This window comes from Rousettus aegyptiacus, unplaced genomic scaffold, assembly GCF_014176215.1.
Source record: "Rousettus aegyptiacus isolate mRouAeg1 unplaced genomic scaffold, mRouAeg1.p scaffold_m13_p_17, whole genome shotgun sequence".
NCBI classification, from domain to species: Eukaryota; Metazoa; Chordata; class Mammalia; order Chiroptera; family Pteropodidae; genus Rousettus; species Rousettus aegyptiacus.
Window position 1 is genome coordinate 40,094,579 of NW_023416292.1, and position 23,840 is coordinate 40,118,418.

Below are 23,840 nucleotides of genomic sequence, written 5' to 3' on the forward strand. Positions count from 1 at the left end.
TATTTATCCCTAATTAAATTATTGAGTATTTATCCCTAATTAAATTTGTACTATACTTATAGTAGTAAGATATCTTTTTCCTGTAGACCAATGGTCCTTCACAGAAAACAGCTCTACACTCATCTTACACTCTCAAATCCTAATCCCACAGAAGCAAAGTAACCAAAGAAAGTAAATCAGTATTCCTATAGCACTCCTGAAAGGCGAAGAAAATAATACTGTTAAGTGTGGAGTACCCACATAAAATAACCCAATAATCTGTCATACAGGTAAAACCTTACTCATAGATAGGAACTGAATACAGCCTCCTCCAGCTAAATGTGTCCCACTTTCCAAAAAAACGAGCTGCACAAACAAAAACATCCTGAGAGACAACGGAAGACATCAAGCTGAAGCACCTGTAAGATACACACTGCGCTGGACTCTGTGGGTGTTTCATAAACACTCAGAGACTGAGTCACAGGCCATTACAGGGTCTGGCAAGGACAGAGTGCCTGTCTCTCTGGCCCTGCTCTGAGAGGGTTAGGAATCCACAGCTGCAGTCTGCCCTGGTGGTAAGAACTAATATAGACAGAGGTCTAAAAGGACTGAGGTGTTGACAGGTTCAAATTATGTTAACTGTCCCTGCACCTTTCCCCAAGCACCTGAGCCTTAAAAAATTGGTATTGCTACTTGCACTCCTAGGGGGGAGTGAAAAAAGCTGACACAGAGAGGCACAGTGTTTTCTCACCAAAGAGCCAACAAGCTATGGTTGAGAAAAAATAAAAAAGAAAGAAACTTACTTTTCATAGACCAGCTCCTCATCGATGGAGAAATAGTGGATATTTACTGTGCTTTTTGGTCTATTCCTTAAAGTAGCAAAATATAACCGATCTGAAAGACAAGTTCAAAAGATGGGAGAAAACATATGAGAAGTAGGGAAGCTGGACGTAGGGGTGGTGATAATACACGAAAGAACAAAATAACAACTGCTACCATTATTTAAAGACCCATTAACACGTGGAATTCTTGTGGAAACCTGATCTCTCCCAGAAAGAGAGAGACTCAAGAGCACAAATTACGAGAGGCGAGAAGAGGACCTGACTGAGGGGCTCGTCGGGAACATAGCTCCATTATCTCCCTCGTTTCTGGCCAATGGGGGACCTGGGGATACCCGTAGAACTGGGGATACAAGTTTGATTCAGAAAGCGCCAGACCTCAGCCGCTACGGAAAGGAAAGAGAGAGGCGAGCCTTCCCCTGCAGCTCCGGAGACTTGAAGAAGAGGAAGGGAGGAGAGACAACGGGGTGTGATTGGGGCGGGGGGGGGCGGGGGTCCTGAAAACCGAGGCCAGCAAGGGAGTTAAGATAAAGGCGACCTAAAGGATCGCCCGGAGCAGGATGCCCGCTAGCTGCCCCGTGCAGGAGCCTGGCAGAAGCGGCGCTGTCCCAAGAGCCGGCGAAGAGGCCACCCGAGGGAGCTGCGAGGGAACGAGGGACGCCAGAACCAGAGGCCGGAAGCGGGGGGTCCTCGGGGAGGGTCGGCAGCGAGAGGGGCTCGGAGCGCGCGCAGCGGCTGCGGGACCCTGGGGACCCCGGGGGAAGCCGGGGGTAGTGGCCAGGACTTCGGGGCGAGAAGTGAAGTGTCGGGGGCGAGGGAGGGGGTTGGAGGAGGCGGGGCAGCTGCTCCTCACCTTTCATGAACTCGCAAGCCCCGATTAGTTCCCCTGACTCCGCTGCCATCTTAAGCGAGGTACGCGCGGGGGAGGGCTGGGTCCTGGCCAGCCGAGGTCACCGCCCCCGGGGGCTCCCCCACTGCCCTGGAGTCGGGGCGCTTGCAGTCCCGAACACCGAGCCCGATAGCGAGAGGCAGCAGGCGCCGAAGGCGGAGGCGGCCGGGGGATCAGAGCGCCGGGAGCCCCGGGGACATTCCGCGGGGAACCCGAGCCCGCTCCGCGCGGGGCGCACACGCCCCGGGCTGTGGCCGCTGCGCTGCGGACCCGGCTGTTCCTGCCGCGCCGCCGCCGCCGCCGCGCCTGGGAAACGCAGACCAGCTCTCACGGCCGGGCAAAGTCTTCTCCCGGCTCCCAAAGTGCTCATGGAGGAGCAGACGTCTGGCCCCGATCGCGCCCGTGGCTACTCGTGCGGCAGCGGGCAGGACTGCGGTGCCCGCGGGCTGGCAGCGGCGGCCCCGGCTCCTCCCTCGCCACCTCCTTTCAGCAGCAACTCTTCCTCCTCGTCCTCCCCCTGGGTCCGCCCCCAGACCGTCCTCCCCGCCCTCCCTCCGCGCCCTCCACTTTCACGGCTCCGCGGCCATCCCTTAAAGGGACAGCCCCTCTCCTTCCCCCGCGCGGCCGTGCCCGTTACCAGGCGCCCCGCGGGTCACTAAGAGCTGGTTGCTAAGGCTTTGTTGCCGTCCACCAATTGCTGCACAGGAAAGCAGGGTCCTCGGCCAGCAAGAGCCGGGCGGGGCCTCGGGACAAGAAACTTATGAATGAACCGGCGGAGTGGGGAGCGGAGGGCGAGGAGGGCGCTGCGAGCGCTTCCAAGAACGCGCCGGCACCCCTTCCTTTTCTGCACGCACTCCGGATTTTTCTTCTGTGTCTCCTGTTCTCTCTCTCGCCCCACTCACCCACGGTTCTTCTAAACTCTTGCATGCGCGCGCGCACACACACACGTACACGCTCTTAGGGACCTCAGCTCTCTGAGCCCTGCCTTACCCTCTAGCTAATCTTTCAATCTCCACCTCTAATGTATCCGCATTTTGTAAAAAATAAAATGAAAAGAGAAGCGAAGCGCTACCTCCTAGTTCAGAAGAGCTCGCACTGGTTTCCTCTACACATACTGGACTCTGATATAATTTGTGTTTTGTTCTCACGGGGGAAAACGTTCCCATCTAGTTCCCCAGCACTCTCATTAGGGCCGCCACTGTGGGCGTAAAATCATCACAAATGCCTAACCTTTATATTGCTGCGGTCCCGCAGCGGGGCGGGGCGGGGGCGAGGCCACCGAGGGGGGCGGGAAGGGGGAGGGAAGGGGAGAGGGAGTCGAGGAGGGAAAGAGGGGCCCTTGTCCACGGGAGTAACTGACACAAAAGAATTTACGTCGTCTCGGCCAAAGCGCTGCAGGGAGTGGATCTTGTCAAAGGCTTTGGCTTGTTTCTGTGAGGCTCCTCTTACTGTCTGAACAACTCTAACGCTGGGTGTCCCGAAGACGCGCCTAATTAGAGGGCAGACTCTTTGATACGAAAATGGCGCTCCAACCCCATCATCAGAAGAGCATGCGCTCTGAGTGATTGCTGGATTGGCACCCGCTTTGGGATTAGTAGTGGCTTGTTTACCCTTTGGGAGAAAGGGGGCGCACGAGTCAGGAGCCGACTCCCTGACTTGGAGGCAGTGATCCGAGCTCTGGGAGTAAAGCTCAAATCCTTGGTCTTAGCCCTGAGGCACTTTTGTTGGCTATCCAAAATGCTGAACCGGCACAGAAAGTGATAGAGGATTATTATTACTTCGACATTAAGAAAAAAATATCTGGAACGTTTCGGTAATTCTAATCGACCGTGCCCTTGTATAATAGTAAAAAGAAAAACCTACCCTAACATCCGACTCTAAGGCCAGAACCAAATAAATTCAAAGCTGGGAGAATCACTAAAGAGTACTTTCTACTATCCCCTAATCCTCACACGAGGAAAAACTATCCGAAGAGTTTTTTAAAACAGTAAAAGTACTGAAAAGATGAGTTGTAATGAGAGTTCCCTTCGAGATGTATTCCATGTTTTACAGGCCACCGGCCATGGTTATCGAGTTCTATCTAAAGAAGGGAGCATCTCAAATACGTTGTCCACACTCATACAGTTAGTTGACTTTGCCAGATATGTGTTTCCCCAAATCTTGATGTCGACAATAAAGTTGGCCAATTCAAATTATTTTATTGAAAAATTCTAATTGAGATTTTATATGTGAAAGAGAGGGAAAAGCAAAGTATGTGAAAGTCTGAATAAACTTACCCACTTTGTTTAAAAGGCTAAATTAATTCAATGACGGCGATCTTTTTCTAAATTAGCTGATTTAAAATCCATGTAGAATCTAAATCCTCTTAACAAATTTCTTAACAATTTTTCATCCCAGTGTTGCATTAGAAAAATTACACTAGAAAAAGAAGTCCAAGTTCTCATTCAACAAATAAAATTTTAATTTCTTAAAGTAAATCACCTAATTAAAAGAACTCTAAATCTACACTTTCAAAGAAGGCAAATTTAATTGAACACATTCCTATTATTTTCTAAAATGAATTTATAAAAACATTTTCTTTCATACAACCCTCTTGCTCAGAAATGTTGGTGATGAGTAAATTATGACTTGAATAAATAGAAGTCCTTAAAATTAAGAACTCAAAATGAAAGCTTATTTTTCCTTAGCATATTTATATTATAATAAAATCTTTGAAGTTATAATATTCATTTTGAAGACCCTATAAGTCATATTTTTTAATGGTGCATGAAAGGAAAATAAGTGTCAATATAATCGAAACTCTCTAAACCAAAAGCTGCACAATCTAAATGTTATAGGAAACTCCACAAGAAAAATGGTGAACAAAATAGTGCACACACAGCACACATACATGTCAAGATTCTAATGAGATCATAAAACCCTTTAGTCTCTCAATTATGTGAGGTCAGAGTTCCTTCTGGTCATAGTTTCATAATAAAGTCATGATTTCACAGTCTACAGAGGAAGGTAATTGAAGAAACTTCTTTCCAACCACCCAACTTAATATAAATGTTAGGAATTGACTTTTATTTTAAACAATAGTTTCACACAGAGAGGAAGTACTAAGAATTAAGAGGCACTCAACTGCAGAAAAGGAAGGTAAGTTTATACATAGAAATTTAACAGTTAAGTGTAGAAGTGTCTCAGGTTGGAAAACAACAACATTTAGTCTAACTCTGCAAACAATGCTTAAATCCTGCCTTGGACACACCGAACAGGAGGAGCAGGAAGCATATGCTTATGCACCTGCGGAGCTAGATAATTCACTGCTAGAGGCTGTTCTGAAATACGTCACCACCCTCTCATTCTAATTCTGCCCCTTGAGACTGTACTGAACACCCTGAGTCACTCCTGCACATGCGAACTCTTCAAAACTGCAGCTCCCTTGGACCACCGCCAGACCTTGGACTTCCCCAGATTAAAATCCCTATTTTCCTCAATTTACATTGCTTCAAGCTCCCTTGCTGTCCAGTCACTGTCTTCTCCAATTTGTCCATATTTTGTGATAAAAGTATGTCCCAGAACTGAATGTAGGCCAGTTGTGGCCTGAGATGAACAGTACTGATAACGGAAAAAAGCACTGTTGGAAGATTCCAATGGGAACAAAAGCAATAAAAAAAATAAAATTAAAAAAAAAAAACATAAAAGAGCTAAATTTTATCATTTAGCTGCAAGAAAAAAGGAAAATATTCTCTTTCGTTGGAAGAGGGCAAGGAATAAGTTGCTCAAGATAGTCAACGGGTTGACAGCTATTTTATTTACATATTCTATTTTTTTTAATTATCATTTCTCAGGATATGACATTAAAACATGCTTATACTAACTTATTCAGTCATGATGATGTTATCCAAAGAAGTAAAAGAAAATATAGAACACATTCTTTGTATTCTTTTTAAAAATTAATTTTCATTTTAACTATGAAACAAGGAACATAAACAATGGTACTGCTGAGTAACTTGAAACTCAAAATAATGTGAATTGTTTAGTTTGATAGTTAATTCCTTCTCTGATACCAAAAATAATTTACAGTAGCTTTTAGTAAAATGTGTATACAAAAATATTACAGTTACAGGAAGAATACAAAAATATATAGACAGTATGGCTCATATGTAGCTGCCCAGAGATGCCAAGATCTTGGTCTCGTGTGATCTGCTCACACTAGTCACCAAAGCCTGTTTAAGAATTCCGAACCAGAATTAAAGATAGCAAGAACTAGAACTAAAAACTGCTATTTTTGGTTTTCAAAAAGACTTCATGGAGCCCAAGGTAGCCCAGGCCCCACCTTAGTTTTCCCTGTTTTATATATTTCACTTGTAAAAGATTATATGGCAAAATAGACGAAAGGAAAAAAAAAGGAACTGAGGGCCATTGTGGGGGAATTGCTTTTCCAAAGTCACGTGGCTGATCAGTGGTAGAAATAAGAGCAGTATTTGCTCTACTGCCAACAATCTTTTCTCAATTTTCTCCTAACTTAGCTTAACTTACTTACATTGTTTAATTCGTAGGTTCTTTAACTTTTGAGATGATAAAGTACCAAGCAATAATGTATATGTAAAATATCTTAACTATTTTCTTCAAAATTTTAGAGACAATATTGAAATAATTTAAACTCAGAATGTAAAAACAAAAGATGTTACATTATCTGCCATTGCTATTATTGTCATAGAATCCACAAAAACTTGAATTATTTTTTCACCCCTGTGATTTATTAATAGTACACCAGAATTCTATGGAACGTAGCTTAAGAAATATTGGTTTCATGAACAGTAAATAAAACAATTAAATAATCATCTCATCCTGGCCTAATGCAGTCAGTAAAGACTAATGTAATTTTAGAAGGTAAAAGAAATTTCCATGACCAGGTCTATATACTTAATAATGCTCAATTCATTGGCCAATTTGCTACATTTTGCATATAGGCTAGCAATTCAATGCAGTTTTTAAATTTACAGAATTTATCCATCTAGACTTATTTATCATTCTTACTCTTTTCAGAGAAGAAATAAAAAAAAATGAACTTTTTTTTCTCGAAAAATATATAAAATAATATTCCTCACACCGCTCCTCACCCCATCACTACTACGTCAGCTACCAAGACCCCCATCACCATCATCCTGCTGAGCAATGGCAGTGGTGAGCTACAGGTTTTAATCTCGAGTTTCCGTGTTCGTTCCCACATGCACATTTATTTACACGTGTCCCAGCTATACTCTGTGCATGCTTCTGTCAGGAAAATAATAACACCTAAGTTTTGTTGAAAACCAAGCACGGTAATTTAGATCTCTATTATCACCTCAGTTGACTATAACAGAGGTACTATTATTATTCCCATTTTACAGATGAGGAAACTGCCACAAAACAGATGTTCGACAGATGTTTGGAGAATGATTAAATGAGCAATTAAAATGTTGGGAGATGAACTTATGCGAATCAGTTAGATATGTAAATCAGTTCATTTGCAGCCTGAATTTATGTAAAAAATACTGGATTTTTAATAAGAAGCCCCGGTTTCAGGCATCACTCTATTACTAATTCTATGCATTATCTCAGACTGTTTCTTCTAGCATTAAAAAGGTATTATAATTTCTAACAGGAATAATAGTTGAATTAAATAAGAGTGCCATAGTATCATGCCATTATACATACATATTTGTTATTAATATTAAAGCCTATATTAAATACTAAATTATTTCCAAATCTGATTTTCACAAGCTGCAAATTACTATATCTATTTGGATCAAGGTATTGTTACTTTACTCCTACTTAACAACATAAGCAGAATATACACTCACAGAGAAGCTCTTTTTATCACTGAAGACAACTCTACAGGGTACAAGTGAATGTTGCCTTCATTTCTGATTGCCTGTGGCCCTGGTACTGTCTCTAGGGTATGACAGGCCAAGGACCACATTCAGGCATCCTCGGTGGATTCCTAAATTCCCCTGCTCTGGCTCCCGTTCTTTAAATCGCTCTGTTCCAGAAGCCTGGGACATAAATGTTGTTCCCTATGGTTCCCATGGTAACCCTCGATGCCTCTTTGGAACTCTAGGTTTTCTGGTACCTATTCCTGTGCAGAAACTTCAGGAGAAAATAATATATTCGGTAGACTAACAGAAGACCTTTGGCTTCCTTTTGTTTCCAGTCACAAAATGATATAGAATTATCAGACAGATTCCTTATGGTTGTTCTTGCTGTTGCTGTTATTAACATCTGTAACTAACTGTATTGATTCCCACAGGAAAAAAAAACACACTTTATATCTTCCATGTATCAAGCCTTCCTTCACAAGGAGTCTATGTCATTCTCCAGATTATATCTAAAGTATAATTCAGATTTGTTAATACAGGAAAAGTGATATGAATAATCTACTACACACAAAAATAATTTCTGCTTATCCTAAGATACATCATACATATTTTAGGTAAAATATTTCTCTTCATAACCATGTTTTATTTCCCATAGCATCTAATATATATTTTCTTTATGCGCCATCCATTCAGCAAATTTACTGTCTATTTGCCTGCACTGTGGTAGGTGCTGGGATTACAATCAAGGGCCAGGCAGACTTCTTAAGGAATTTACATTTTAGAAAAAGATCCAAATAAGCAAGCAGGCTCCATAAGTGAGACAGGTGATAGGTGGGAGTAAGAGTGAGAATGATGGGGGAGAAATGGACATCCATGCCTTAGGGCTGATAGAAGGCCCAAACCATGGTTATTAGCTGGTGTTCAGCATGACATTTTTCTGTGATTTTTGTAGATAATATAAGAACTCAGGGTTAGAGAATAAATTCTACTGTGCGCTCTCATCTCCATGTAAAAATTTCAGAAAAGGCCTTTAGCCTTTTGTTCATAAGCATAGACAATCAGTGATGATTGGATTTACAAAAGACTTAGTTAATGAGAAGGCAAATTAAAAGCCTATACTTCAGCTTTGGGGGCATCGCTATTTTCTTCGAGTGAAATATAATAAGATAGAGTTTACACAGAGTAGAAGCTAAGACAGTATTTCAGAACTCTGAGATATATAGTGATGAAATTGGATCACAGGGTATTCTGGGATAATAATATTGGTTCTGAAATGACCACACAAAAAATTTTGAAATATAGAAAGTAATTTTGAACAGAGCATTTCAATAAATGACATAAGGATAACTGATTAGAAATATGGGGGGAATAATTTAAATGCCTCACCCACTTACGCATGAATTCCACATGAATGAAAGATGTCAATATTTTAAAAATCAAACACTTAATTTAATTATTAGGTTATTGACTAATTATTTATCCAATCACTTTAGGAGAGAAAAGCTTAGGCCCAACAGAAGAAACTGCAATGGAAAAGAGAACAAATTTGACTAGGAAAAAACTTAACCAAAATGTGAAAGTAAGAATCAAAGCAGAGAAAATATTCTCAGGATATATGACAATAATGAGTATTGTGTTATATACTACAATGTATACAAAAATGTATACAAATCTATAAGACATTACAACTATCACAACAAAGTAAAGAATGTAGACAACAATTTACGAAAGAATAAATTCAGCCAGCAAACACATGTGGTAAAAATCAAAGGAATAAAAATTGAAACAATGGACCATCTCTGTTTTTAATATAATAAATTAGAAAAGAGAAAACAGTTAAATGTACAATATTATAACTCATGTAATTAACTATTACGCAAAACTCAAGGTAATAATTAGGAAGATCATGTAAATGCATAAACATACAAGATAATTAGTAAAAATGGTTATTATTTTTGAATATCTATTATGCTCCAGACTGTATGGCAAGCCTTTCACATACATTATCATTTAGGTAAAAACTTAACCAAAATATTTGATCATACATAATCATTTCAGATGGTGATAATGAGGCTCAGAGTTATTCAAATGTGCCCCATATTGAAGAGTTAATGCAACTGGGACTGGAATCCAGGTATGCCTGACCCCCAAAGCACATAACCTTAATCACTATACTATCGCCTTCTTTGTCAAGTCCGAAGTTAGGGTTTTTTTTAAAGGCATTATTAAAAATTGTATATATTTTTTAAAAAACAAAAATAAAAAACATTTAGAAAGATGATCCAAAGCAAATACATCAAAATGATAGTATTAATATGGACAGACTACAGGGGACTTGTATATTACATACTGTTTTATTATTTATGGTTTTATGACTTAAAAAATTGTATAAAGAACAATGCCTTGGTTTTAGAAAACATAGCGCATTACCCAGTTTATCTTAGGTCCTATTCTAAAACTTGACAAAAATGACTCTGTGGGCCCATTTCATTTAAGAACTTACTTATGGTTTTAAATATAATTGTAAAAGTAAAATCATGCATTTCATTTAAAGAGTAATTCACATTGACCAAACTAGGGTAACAGTTGTTTTATTAGGGCAGCGGGTTATATAGGACATATATTTTTCCACATTTTCTCTAGTGTTGTTTAAGGTCATTTTTAAAATAAATAAAAATCAAACTAATGACCAAAAAATTTAATATGTAGCCAAGAATGAAAGTTCATATCCTGCAATGTTCTATGTCTTTGTATAAAATGTCAACAATAGTATGTTGCACCAAATGCTGTGAGTCTCAGATGCAGGTAAGAAACACCATACATTACCAAGCAGTCTCCTTCCCTTCGAAAACCCAGAACCTAGCTTTATTTCTTGGTCAAGCTCACCATTGTTTCCTCTTTGTTTTACACTGAATTCTCCAGCCCACCTCCGTTGACTTTTCTTTTTACAAATAGACTTTTGGAGGGCCTTCCCCACTAGTTCATCAGATATATCCAAGCACATATGAATTCCAGTGGTGGACATGGTTAATGCATGAACTGGAACCCCTGTGATTCGTAATCCAGGAAACAAACAATGGCTGTGGGCATAAAGAAAAGGCCAAATTCAAGACATCTTCAGGAAGTGTAATTGACAGGATATGCAAAACGGATTATGTAGAAGTTGAGGGTGGAATGGGGATAACTCCCAGAATTATGACTTTTTCACTGGCTGGATAGTGATGCCATTTTCCATAGATGTTCATGGGAGGCGGGGGCGGGGGATAGGGGGAATGACCTAAGTTGGTGTTACCCAGAATTTGAAATATTTACTGGACAACAAGATGGAAATATATCTTAAGTACTCAAATGTATAGATCTGACGCTCAGGAGAGGTGAATGGCCTTGACTGACAGGTATGAGTCTCTCAGAATAGGCACAGTCTCAACTTCAGGATAAGCATGATGAGGTGATAAAGAGCATGGCCCCTGGAGACAGACTCCAGGAGCCCAAGCCCTGGCCCCTGCACTCACCAGTGGCAGGACTTTGGGCAAATTTCTAAGCTGTGTCTTAGTGTCCTAGTCCATAAAATGGGAAAAATAAGAGTGCCTATCTCTCAACACCATGAAGATGAAGCCATTTATTCGTAAAGTGCTTACAACAGTGCACAGCACATAGTAATCACCATATACTTTTTTTCAAATAAAAATTACCTCCAAGGAAGAGTATATGGAATGAGAAGAAGAAAACCAGAATTAGCCGTGGGAAACACTAACATTTTAAGGTACCTATTTTCAAGAGGTACTCTTGAAAGAGAATAAGAGGTTCCAGATAGGTTATCTTTTCTCAAAAGACACCAAAACTGAGACGCTGAGACATAGAGTAGATAAGAGAATTGGGGCTTAACTCTCAGGGCCAGATTCTCAACAGCATTAATGAGTGAGCTCTCAAATGATGTTAGAGGTATAGCATTTTTATGTGCTATATATAGAGAGAAGGAAAGTGTGTCTTTAGTTACATTATAGAAGAATATCTAGTATCTTTTTTCTAATTATATAGAAGTCTCATATGCTGAAAGTTATTGAGTTTGCTGTGTTAAGAAAAATCGCAGGCCCTCAAGAGAAGTTTAGTTACTCTGACCATAAAATAATCTGTCTACTTCTTACATTCTAGGTTGAATAATTAAATTTCATAAAGTGTTCCCAAAGGTAAATCACTTAAAAGCACTGAGTATTACTGTCTAATGAACAATTTCGTAGACGTTATGTAATTAAAAACCACAGGTACAAAATGAATACGCACAACATAAAATCAGATTTTTACTCTCATCCCATGTCCAGCAATGTTCATAGTGTACTAATGCCTTCAAAATGCAAGAAACATACCTTTTAAAACAAATCGAGGTTTTGATAATTCTCTACTGTTTCTATTCAAAACACTTCTGACACCAAACAGTGCGAGGTTTTCATACCAATCAATTCTTCGTTTCTCTGCGGACACCCACTAGGTGTTCCACAACCCAGTTCAATTCTGACTCTTTCTACCTGGAGTTAGCTCAGACCTCACAGCTTTGTCCCATGAGCCTGCCCCTATTTCGGATGCCAGTCACAAGTCTCAGGTTGCCACTATACATCTGACCAACCATTTATAAATCAGTGGTTCTCATGAACCCCTCCTCAGGTCCAATAATTGGCTAGAAGAGCTCACAGGACTGAGGAAAACATTTGATTTACTATTACCCATTTATTATAAAGGACACAGATCAGGAACAGCCAAATGGAAGAGATGCATAAGGCAAGGTATGGGGAAGAGGCTCAGAGTTTCCACGCTCGGATGCCACAGCTTTGGGAAGATCTAGAATGCCCTTTCTCCCATCTCTACCTGCCCAAATCCTCTTAGCCAAGAAACAGCTCAAATGATACTTTGGTCACATTTACTCATTCTCTCTCCTGTGTTCCCTCAGAAATTTACCTGTACCTCTCTTTGGGGGTATTATCATACCAGGATCTCCAGTGAAGGTACCTCAGTCCAAGACCGGCATCCCCACTCAACTGTGGAATGACTACTCTTTAAATTTCCCCAAGTTTAAGGGGTGCCTTGTATGTATTAAATCCTTGACAAATTTGTTACATAAAAAGGTGAAGCCTGTTTGGAGTATGATGAGTAGCCTAGTGTGGCTGGAGCAAAGGGAACATGAAAGGAAGTTCTGGGATATAAAACTAGAAAAATAAAGGTGAGTTTCTACCACCAGGCTGAGGTATTTGGAGTGTTGCAACACAATTTGTGCCTCCTGATTTTGTGATCTTCCATTTACAATAAATAAGGCTTCTGGTGTTTTTTAAGCTATAAGTTTGTGTTGGGGTTGAAAAACAGAGCACTCTGATTTTTAGCAAAGAAAAAAAAACACTCTTGTACATTTCACCCACATTTGTCTGAAGTCCAGACACCACTGAGGCAAAAATTGAAAATACTGACTTGGAAATTAGACCTACGATTGAGTCTAAGCTCTGTCAATATCTGTGAGATTTCCGCTAGTTTCTAAACTTCTCTCCACCTTGGTTTTATCGTCTGTAAAATGAGAATGACATTAGTCCTACACATGCGGTTGTGAAGATGAAATGACATAATATGATATAAAATACCTAATCTTAGCACAGGACCAGAGAGCAGAGTGCTCAGGAAACATTAGGTACCAATATAGATTACAGTGAAATAAATATCAGCTTTATCTAGCTCTACAACCATCTTTTGCAGATGAATTAGGTGAAAATTGTGTGAGTGTAACAGCTGAATCAAATCAGGTGAAGTCAGAAAGTAATAGAAAGCATTCAAGAAGAACCTACATTTCCTATTCTCCCCTGAAAGTTTTTGGTTTGTGCAAAGACTTCAAAGCTTAACTATCCTGAAAGGTCCTTTTAAAGACATATAGAATTTTGGATAGAAATTATAATTCAACATATTACATCTCTGATCAAGTGACTTCACTACTAGTAAATAAGCATCTTCTCAGTTAAGCTTCTATTTGCCTCTTGGGAAAAGAAAAAAGATCAGTGTAGGAAACTGTATTTGTATTAAGCCTGAGATCTGTAGCACTAGGAAAATGTTTAAAATGCGTGCCCTTAAAAAATGAAAGTCATGGACTATTGTATTATCTATCTGGAAAGTCACATTAGTTCTCCTAGAGCAGTTTGCCACTTTTAGAACTATTCTGAAATACAGAAGCAGGACCTGGTTGAGAAAAATAGGAAACAGATTGATATCCGGTCAGTCTCTTGGGAAAAAAGTTCCACTTCTTTATCCCCAGTCTATCCTTTTACTTTTTAACCCATTATCTCTGTGCTCTACAATCCAGCAGCTCAACCCTGAGCCCAAGAGGAGTCTCCAATGCAAAAAAAGTGGCCAATCACATCGACCTCGGAATCTGCTGACCTGCGTTTAAATCCCAGCCTGCTTTCTTACTAGCTGTATGATTTAATCTAACTTGTATTATTTAATATAAACTTCACCATTCTCCTCTGTAACATGGAAATAAATAAATAAAAGGGCTGTTACACAGATGAAGTGAGAGAAAGCGTTTAAGGCAGTCAGTACTGTGCATGGCATGTTGCCGTCAATAAGCGGTAGGTGCTATTATTACTACGTTATCATTCAGTTTAAGAATTTTAACCTCTCCATAATTTTTAAAGAACAAGAGGGGGGAGGAAGGAAACACCAGGCACTCATACCCCAGGAATTCAGAGAAGTGATTAACGAAATAGTGTCTACGAGACCTGTTGAATTATATGGGAGAAAGGTAATATGACAGTCTTGGTAACAAGCAGGAGAAAAGGTGCTACAATTTTCACACACACACAAAACATCGTCACCTGCCAACCTTCTCTTTACATAACAATTCATACTATGGACATAATTTTTTAAAAAGAAAGAAAATCAACATCCTTGACATTTAACCCACCGGGAGCTATTACTGGCACTGAGTACAAGGGCGTTTTCACTGTCTGCCAAACAGACACAGAATCTAGGAAAGTGACTCTTCGTAAAGAGGCCTAGAACATGTTAAAAATGCCGGTACCCACATGTACCTCCAGGACCCAAAAATAAAACGGCCAGATCTATGGGTACACATACATATAGCTCAGAGCAAGCCATTTCAGAAACATAATGGGAACAAACCACACTCGCTTTACACCAACCTGCGATTTGTGGGGCCCATACTTCCTCTTCTTCGTAAGGGTATCCGCTTGGGCTGTAAGGACCCCACATATTCTGAGTTACCTTTTCATTCTTCTGGGTGGCACAAGACTGTTGTACTCAGGTGAGAAGAATTCTGCCCTATCGCATGGTCAGACATGGTGTTCGATTACCTTCTATCAGTTAGATTATAGGGTTAAGGAACTAGATCAAATTACAGTCTCAGAGCGTTTGGGCCTTGTAATGCAAGTAAAGGTATGGATGACAGTGGACCGCTGCTTTGCCTTCGGAAAATATCGAAGTGACAAAAAATGCAGTCTGATCCTAAAATGTACCAAAAGCTGCCCAGAAAGTTATTAGTAAAGCAGAATTATAAGATAATGAAAAGAAAAGTAGAAGTAGAAGAAAGCTGAATGCATCAGAGCCTATTAGCTCGATCCCACTATTTATAGTGTTGTCATTTACTGTGTCAACTCAATCATAGCTGAAGTAGATGTGACTAATAGTTTTGGTTGATTCTGTTTAATTGGGTCAGATTAATGAGCCAGCTGCACACCCATGTGGGAGAACAATTAACCGTAAACTAGAGGTTGCTGTTTAATGTGATGTTAAATTCTCTTTTCCCAAATTTAGGTTGAATTATATACTGTTATGTCAACCCCTCTTTCCCTCGGACTTCGGCAGAATCCCATAACCAACAGAGGGCCGAACTAGCTTAGTCTGTCACTAAAGCATTTTCCAATGAGCTAAGGCATAGCGGAAGGGAAGGCCTGGCCTCTCAGTTAGAGATGCTGTTTGTGGTGGCGAAGGGTGAAGGGCCAGACTTTCCCGCGCTGACTGCTCTGCCACTTGTTAGCAATGAGGTCTTGGGCAAGTTTCTTAACCCCACCAAACCTGTTTCTCTACTTGTAAAATAGAGCTAATAATAATAAATGAGATAATCCACTTAAATTGTTCACCATAACGTCCAACATCCAATAAGCACTCAATAAATGTCGACCATTAATTAAAATAATAAATGCCAGGATAAGATAATATCGAATGTCAGCTATAATTGAAAAATAAAAATTAAAAAAGAAATAATAAATACCAGGCTAAAAGAAGCTTTCCTGATAGTTGTTCTCTCAGAAACACACAGAGTAACGCATATACTAGCCAGGGATTCTCAGTCTCAGTACTGCTATTTTAGACTCAATAATTCTTTGTTATGGGGGCTGTCCAATACAGCAGCATCCCAGATATCTAACCACGATGTAGCAACATCCCAGTTTTGACATCCAGAAATGTCTCCAGATGCTGAATGTTTCTGGAGCAAGAGGGAGAGGCAAAATCACCCAGTCCAAGAAACACCTTACTAGGTCTGTTAATAGCTTTGGTTAAGCATATGCCATCCTTGTCATATCACACTTGCTGAAATGTCCAGCCAACTATGTCCACTGTGTAAACGATAAATAAATCACACACACAAAGAGCTGCCTCAACATTACTTCCTCCCTTGCCATTAATTCAACTCTGCAAAGATAGACAATGTCTCATTTTTACCTCAGTGTCCTCAGTGCCTGGCATACGATGGATGACAAATGAATGAATGAATGATCAGTGAATAAATATACCCTTGAGGCTTTTCATTTTGTCAAAGAACTCTGAGTAGCAGTTAGGTGTCTTTATTCTTTGAGTCCAGTCAACACACAAAGGAGGTAAACTCTGATTCCGGCACCACACACTCCCATGCGATGAGGAAGCACGGTCGGGAGCTGAGGAAGGCAGGAGCACCCTCTCCGCGGAGCTTCAGGGCGCAGAGCCAAAGACGGAACGGCAGATCATCCCCAGGGAACAGCGCCAAGGGCCCGGCTGCAGAAGTGGGTCCAAATAGGTCAGTAAGGAAGAAGACCTGCAGCGAACCCTGGGAGAGGGGCCGAACCAGCGGGATCACAGAGCGCAGCAAGTAACGGAAGCTCGGAACAAGAAGTGGTCTGGAAGAATCCCACGGACGGAAGTGTTTTTGGTGAGATTTGAACATGTTTCAGACAGTTTGTGATATGATCATTTAAAGGGCCCAAAATAGAATGATCCCTGGATTCCATCGTGTATTGCTTGAATTAACCCTCCTAGCTTCGTGTCCATTACAGTTTTAACCAATACACTTTCTCTTCATGCAGGTCAATAATAAAACAAGCTGAACAAAACTTTTGCTTAGAAACTACGATTATTTCCCCAGTGGCCCATTAAATAAAGGGATTTAATTACGTGGAGAACAACTTAAATACACTATAAAATAAAACATAAATCACAAAGTTCAGCAAACAGAATTTTCAAGTGAATGTCACTTCTACTCTTTTCATATGAACCAAAAAAAAATGATGCAACTGTATCAGGTGATTACATGATATTTCTGAAGCACACAAATGAGGATGCTTAAATCCCTAGCTATTTCCTACTGAGATATAAGCTGGTAAACAAATACATAGCCCTCTCTAAGTCGTTTGCCCAATGCACAAGTTAACTGTTCGCTCCATTTTAATACAGGTAAAATTATTTTCTTTTTGGATTTGTGCCCTTTATTATGCAAAGGTAGGTGGAGTCATTGGTGATAATAAAAGCTTACAGCTCTGTGTGAGAAATTGCTTCTAGGGTCATGCGTTAGGAAAAGCTCTGTACTTCCCTTAAGGAAATAGTGGGCTTTTGTGGGGTGACAGGGAAGAGGGAGGGAATAACTATCGACATATCGTGTCTCCCTTTGCACTTTATCCAGGATTCCTAGACCGAACTGGAAACTCAACTCTCGCAGTTCACTTGTGTTTTACTTTTATGCCCAGACATGACTTCCTACCCTAGTTTTTATTTCTCTGGGCCCGATTTTTAATTTCTTATTTGTAGCTCATCATTTTATGGTATGTGCTTATTTCAAGTCGCTTCAAATATTTTGTGAAATGAGACAAGGTATGAAAAAAATTAAATAAAACCATTCAATTTTCATATTATGTAAATGACCTTGTAAGATGAAAGGCAGGATCAGCCTTAGTAATTAGTCAGATTAGTACAATGGAAAAGATATATGCATCAGAAAGATCACAATAACATTAGTGGGTTTTTTTTCGGCTTTTTAGTGTTTTTGATTTTTAGGATTTCTGATAAAACTGCAGATCCTCCTTAGAGGGTTAATACCTTAAAGCTTATCAGTTAACACCTTACTGAGGACTGGCTGACATATATGGAGGATATATACAGGAGAGAATCCTGACAAGAAAAAAAAAAAGGTCAGGTAAGAAAGTGTCAAGAATCAACCTCATCTCACGATTTTAAAATGCTGCAGCTGTAGCCATGAAGATCAACCAAGGAGTATTGCACAGTTTCTTTGTGCTGTTATATCAAACGTGTCAGTCATGGTGACTGCCCCACCCACAGCCCTACTGAAAGGAAGACCCTAGCACTCCTGTTCCATCTCAGTGAGAGCTAGCCCTGGACCGGAGAGCGGTCGACCCTCCCTCACATCCCAGCCTAGGATAAATACTAAAATATTTGCTATTTAGCCTAACTGAGCAGCAGATCACAAAACAATCACTTCCACCATCATATTGCTATTACAAAACTTTTCCTTCATCAAATTAGAACAGCCATATCTGAGCTAAACAAAAATCTCTAGTCTTTTTAAAAAATTTTTTTGAATAGGTAATACATGAACATGGTTCAGAATTCAAGAGACAGTGAAAAGCTGGTGGAGGAGTGTAAACTCGATTCGGGAGTCACTGGTGCTGCATACGAGATTAGTTTGGCAGTGGTGCCAGGAAAACATAGTCGCCATTAGAGAAGCCATTGGTTATCCAGGCATAAAGTGATTAGGGCTCAGTCTAAATATTGACTGAAAAATGGAGAGGAAGGGGCTAATTGGTTGATTACATTTGGAATTTGAGGTTAGTTTCTGGTCCTATTGCATAACTACGCTTCTGTGAACTATCTTGTAAAGTGTCTCCCCACTCACCTCCCAAGCCCCCACCAGCTGAGCTGTAAATCCCCTAAGCCCAGAGAGGCTTAGCCTTAGCCTGTACCTGGCACAGCATCTAGCCATGTTATAGGTACTTAATATATGGGTTTTTTTTTTTTACGTAAAAATAATAAAAATAAAAAACGGGAGATAAACTTGGGTAAGTGGTGGAGATAGGGCAATGAGTTTAATTTTATTAAAATTGAATTTGAAGTGAAATAGTAAGATGAAAATGTGGAGCTGATGACCGAAAAATATAAAGTTGTTCCTTTAGAAAGAACGCAGAGTTGGACATGGGACACGAAAATCACTAATTGACATTTTGCTCAATGACCTCATGCTGCCTCTAATTTACTCACCAGGTTTTTATGTGAGACTCCATAACAAAGTCAGAACGAGCAAAGCACCCCCACCCCACCCCCCCGCCTCATCTTCTGACTCCCGGTTGGGAGTTACCAAGATTCTCATGTCATCTGCTTCTCTTACAACAAACAAATCAGAAAATAAAAATCATACATAACAGACATCGCTGTTTTTCCTGGGTTTGTCCTTTCCTTACCTGAGGAGTTGTGTCTTTGCCCCAGGTCTGGGGCTTTCAGGGGTGAGCACATACACCCAGAGACAGACAAAGGCACAAAGCCTCCTTCTGAGGAACAGCTCTCTTTCTCACAGCACCATGGGGTGGGGCTTGGGAGACTTGACGTCCCCTGAAAAACAATACAGCCTTCTTCTAGGCTGTTCTGCTGTCTTGTCCAGTCCTGCTTACCCCCCAAGGGAATTAGGCTCTTCTGTGGCCGGGATATCACATTGGTCCTGCCCAGTGAACTCTGCTGCTGTTCTCAATTGTTAAATTTAAATTTAAATATAAATTCGGAAGAATTTATATTTCCATGAGGAAATGTTCCTGATCTATGGGTTGGGTGTAGGGGATGGATTGGACAACTGTATTGACTATGATTCCAATTTTTAAAAAATTTTTAGTTACCAATCTCCTTTTTATACTCATACAAAAATGTAAGTCCCAATACTGGTTGAATCATGGATGACTTTATTTTGGCACTTTTTTATACTTTGATGTTTATATGTGGACTGGGGGTATATGGGAAATCTCTGCTTAAAATTTGCTTAATTTTGCTGTGAACCTAAAACTGCTCTAAAAAAATAAAGTCTGTTTTAAAAAAACAGAGCAATAGCAATAAAAATATAAAGTAACTAGGAATAGCAAAAGAAGTATAACTTCTTTATGAAAAGATGATAATACTTAATTAGAAAACTTTAAAGAAGACACGAGTCAAAGGAGAGACAGAAATGAATCTGTAGATTTAATGTAATCCCATTCAAAATCCACCGCATTTTTCATGGAGTGTGTATCAATTAGGGCACAGTCACAGACCAGAACCTATTATACCACTTCACATATGGCATGAAAAACTGATAATCAGTTCTCTCCTCCCAGCCTTTGTGCTGCTGTTATCATACAGTTTACTTCTCTCTATATTATAAGTCCCACAGAATATTATTTTTTGTTTTGACAACCTATTCTCTTTTTAAAAGCTCTAAGAGGGTGGGGGGAAGCCCTAAAAAAATAAATAAATAAAACCTTATCTATTTATACTCATGGAGTTACCAGCTCTGGTGTTCATCATTAGTTTTGGGTTCCCTGGGTATTGTTTTCTTTACATTTCTTGTAGTGTGGGTCTATTGATGGTTAATTCTTTCAGATTTCGTAGGTCCACAATGTATTTTACCTACTTCATTTTTAGAAGATATCTTTGCTTACATTTTGTTTTCTTTCGGTACTTCAAAGATACTGCTCCGCCATCATCTTGCTTGCATTGGTTCTCAGGGAAATCTGCAGACATCTTTTATCTTTGTCCCTCTGCATGTGTCTTCTTTTTCTGGCTGCTTTTAAGATTTTCTTTTTATCATTGGTTTTGGGCAATTTGATTATGATGTACCTTGGTGTAGTTTTCTTCATGCTTCTTTTGCTTGATGTTTGTTGTGCTTCTTAAAACTGTGGGCTTATATTTTTTATCAAATGTGGAACTATCTTGCCATTATTTCTTCAAATACTTTTCTATCCCCCCTTCTTCATGAACTCCAATTACAAACATATTAAACTGCTCGAAGTTGTTCCATAGCTAACTGATACTCCACTTTTCAAAATTCACTTTTTTCTATATACTTAATTTTGGATTATTCCTATTGTTATATCTTCAAGTTTACTAATCTACTCTTCTGCAATGTCTAATCTGTCTTTAATTCTATCAATGAGGTTTTCATCTCAGATATCATAGCTTTCATCCCTCAAAGTTCTTTTGCGCCTTTTTTTTTTTTTATATCTTCCATGTCTCTAACATATCACTTCTTTCTTCTAGCTGTTCGGATGTATATAGTAATATACTACAGTACTATTTTACATAATATAATATAATAATATTTTAATGTTATCTGATAATAATATTTTTCTTAGTCTTGAGTGAGTCTCTATTGACTCATTTTTCTTGTAATAATGGGTTATATTTTCCTGAAGCATTGATTGGCTGACAATTTTTGATTGGATGCCAGACGTTGTGTTTTTTACCTTTTTAGGGACTGGATATTTTTATATTCTTGTAAATAGTCTTGAAATTGATTAAGTTAATGGAAGACAGTTTAGTCCTTTTAGATTTTTCTTTTAGGACTATTAGGTGGAACCAATTCAGCATTTATTCTATGGCTAATTATTCCCACATCTAAGGCATGACCATTCCGAATGCTCTAGACAATGTCCTGTGAATTATGAGGTTTTCTAATTCAGCAGAGTCGGGGGAAAGGAAGACAGTGGACTGGTACTTTTCCTAGCCCTATGTGAGCACCAAGTACTACTCCCTCTAATTCTCCAGCTGATTTTGTCACAGCCTCAGGTAATTTCTTCACGTGCATGCACTCTTCAGTATTCCGAATATTCAAAGCAAATACTCTGCAGATTCCTGGACTTCTCTCTGCAATGCTTTCTCTCTCCACTCTGGTGTTCTATCTTGCAAGCTCTAGCCACGCAGGTCTCCTCAAGCCCTCAGTCAGTATCCTCAACACAGAGAGTTCACCAGGCTCTACCCAGGTTTCCTTTCCCTGTGCCATGGCTAATCAGCTGGGACAATTGCAGGGCTCACTGTATGTCTTCAAGCTTTCAGAGAACACTATCCTCTACTGCCTGATGTTTAAAATCTTGGAAATTATTGTTCCATAGATTTTGTTCACTTTTTGAATTGTCTCAGGCAAAAAAATAAATCTAATTCCTGTTACTCTATCCTGGCTAGAAGCAGAAGCCTAACGAATTGAATTTATTATGTTATGTAAATATCCTCAAATGAAAAATAGCTGCAATCCATATATATATATATTACAATTAAACAGTTTTAAAATTTTAGAAATTAATTATGTCAAATCTGAAAATGAATAACATTCATTCAGATTAGTAACACTATTTTAACTAGTACGTTAAAGTGACTGCTGATGTAATTTGGTTTAAACTGCTCATAGTATTCACTGCTCCAGTATAGGGTTTTTTTTAAGGTATAGAAGAGAATTTATTTAGCTTTGTGAGGCTTTACTTTCACAATAATATATACCCTTTGCACAGGAATACCCTTTTAAAGTTTCATAAAATTACCTTCACAAGGTAAATATTTAGGTTGATCTTATGAGGTTTTCAAACATTAAGTATGAGAAAATTAATGGCTACCAGAATTTGCATAATTATCACAACCAAAACAGTAAAATAAACAGAAGAACAAGAGTTTCTTAACAGCCTTAAAAACACAATAAATTGCAATTTCTAGTCAAAGATTTATTCCTATGCTATATTCATTTCGATCTCTTATTTTCCATTTTATACGCTGACATTTTTTTTGAATATAGGTTACAAATAATCTTTTGCAAAAACTCCCTAGTCTTAATACTACAGAGTCACTGGCTTTACCTTGGCTATATTTTTTATTGTTTTGAGTAATATAGGCTGATTAAGCCACTCGTACTCCAGTAACTTTGTGAATGAAAAAACATTAAGAGAATTACAAACAAATAATGGAGTCATTATTTCACTGGTCCTCATTCAATTTCAGGAAAATCACTTCTCCAAAGCAGCAATTCTGAAAATTCTTTGCGTGTATAAACAAAAACTGAAAGAAAAGTGAAATTATGGGAAATCTATGATGGTTTACTAGACATTGTGTGCTTTTAATAGTTCAATATTGGTAATACTTGATAACCGAGAGTAAATTAATAGGCTAGCATTTAAAAATGTGTACTTCAATAAGGATAAAATACAAACGATTTGGTAAGTTTGTGAAGAAGCTGACCAAGATACATAAATTAGGAAATCTAAGTGTCCATCTAAATTTTCTATATTTTTTTACAGAATATTTATTAAAGCATTTAATGTACAATTTCTCATGTGTCATTTTGGAAGTCCTATATCATGAAGAGTACGCTTTTGTCTGATGACAAATAGCAGTCACATTGTCAATGATTATTCTGGATCTCCACGTTAGATAAACTCAATTTCTTCTTGATACACAAGTTTCCTTCTGTATTTCTGAGGTAATGTTTTATTATTTTTACAGTGTCTGGCGGACCCTGATATATCAGCCAATCTGGTGATTTACTTCCCTTAGAATGTTGTGAAATTGGAGAAGAGTGAGATGGTAGTCCTGCTAATCTCAAAACTTCTGCTCCATTAGATTTATGAAGACCAATTTCGTAAGGGAACCTTATTCATAGAGTATGAAGCTTGACTACCTGAATGACCATGCTTGCAGATGCTATCTCGCTGCCCATCATGGCCTGCGAGAAGGGGCAGCTTCCCCAGTACAGGTCTGCTTTAGCTTGGCTGTGCTGACTCACTTCTCCCATTAGTTCTCTGTATTTGAATCACTGAAAAACATTCATCTGTACAATGTACCATTGTGTCACTCGGCCTCCCTTTGTTCAAATGTGTCACCTATATGCTAAGTCTACCCCTGTTCTCTTTGGTGCCTATTTAGTTATAAATGCAACTATGAACACTAAAATTTTGTAAAAGCATTTGGCCATAAAATGGGGACCCTAAAAATGCTTATATTAAATTTTTGAATTATCATTCAATTGGAAAAACA

The 23,840-nt window shown here is 39.2% G+C and overlaps 1 protein-coding gene and 1 pseudogene across 5 annotated transcripts in view; both read right to left on the minus strand.

Moving 5' to 3' along the window:
* CDC14A (cell division cycle 14A) overlaps positions 1-2,876 on the minus strand; it is a 128,696-nt gene extending 125,820 nt beyond the window's left edge. The window contains exons 1-2 of one of the 5 annotated variants that reach the window (XM_036235145.1): positions 2,780-2,873; positions 783-873 (exon numbers count right to left, since the gene is read on the minus strand). In XM_036235145.1, coding sequence (XP_036091038.1) covers positions 783-873; positions 2,780-2,873 — 185 coding nt within the window. Of the gene's footprint in view, positions 1-782; positions 874-1,671; positions 2,174-2,779 lie in introns of those variants that run through there. The other 4 variants (XM_016133538.2, XM_036235146.1, XM_036235144.1 and 1 more) reach the window with 4 other exon arrangements.
* A 20,339-nt stretch (positions 2,877-23,215) lies between these two features.
* LOC107504400 lies at positions 23,216-23,526 on the minus strand (annotated as a pseudogene).
* Positions 23,527-23,840: the final 314 nt, after the last annotated feature.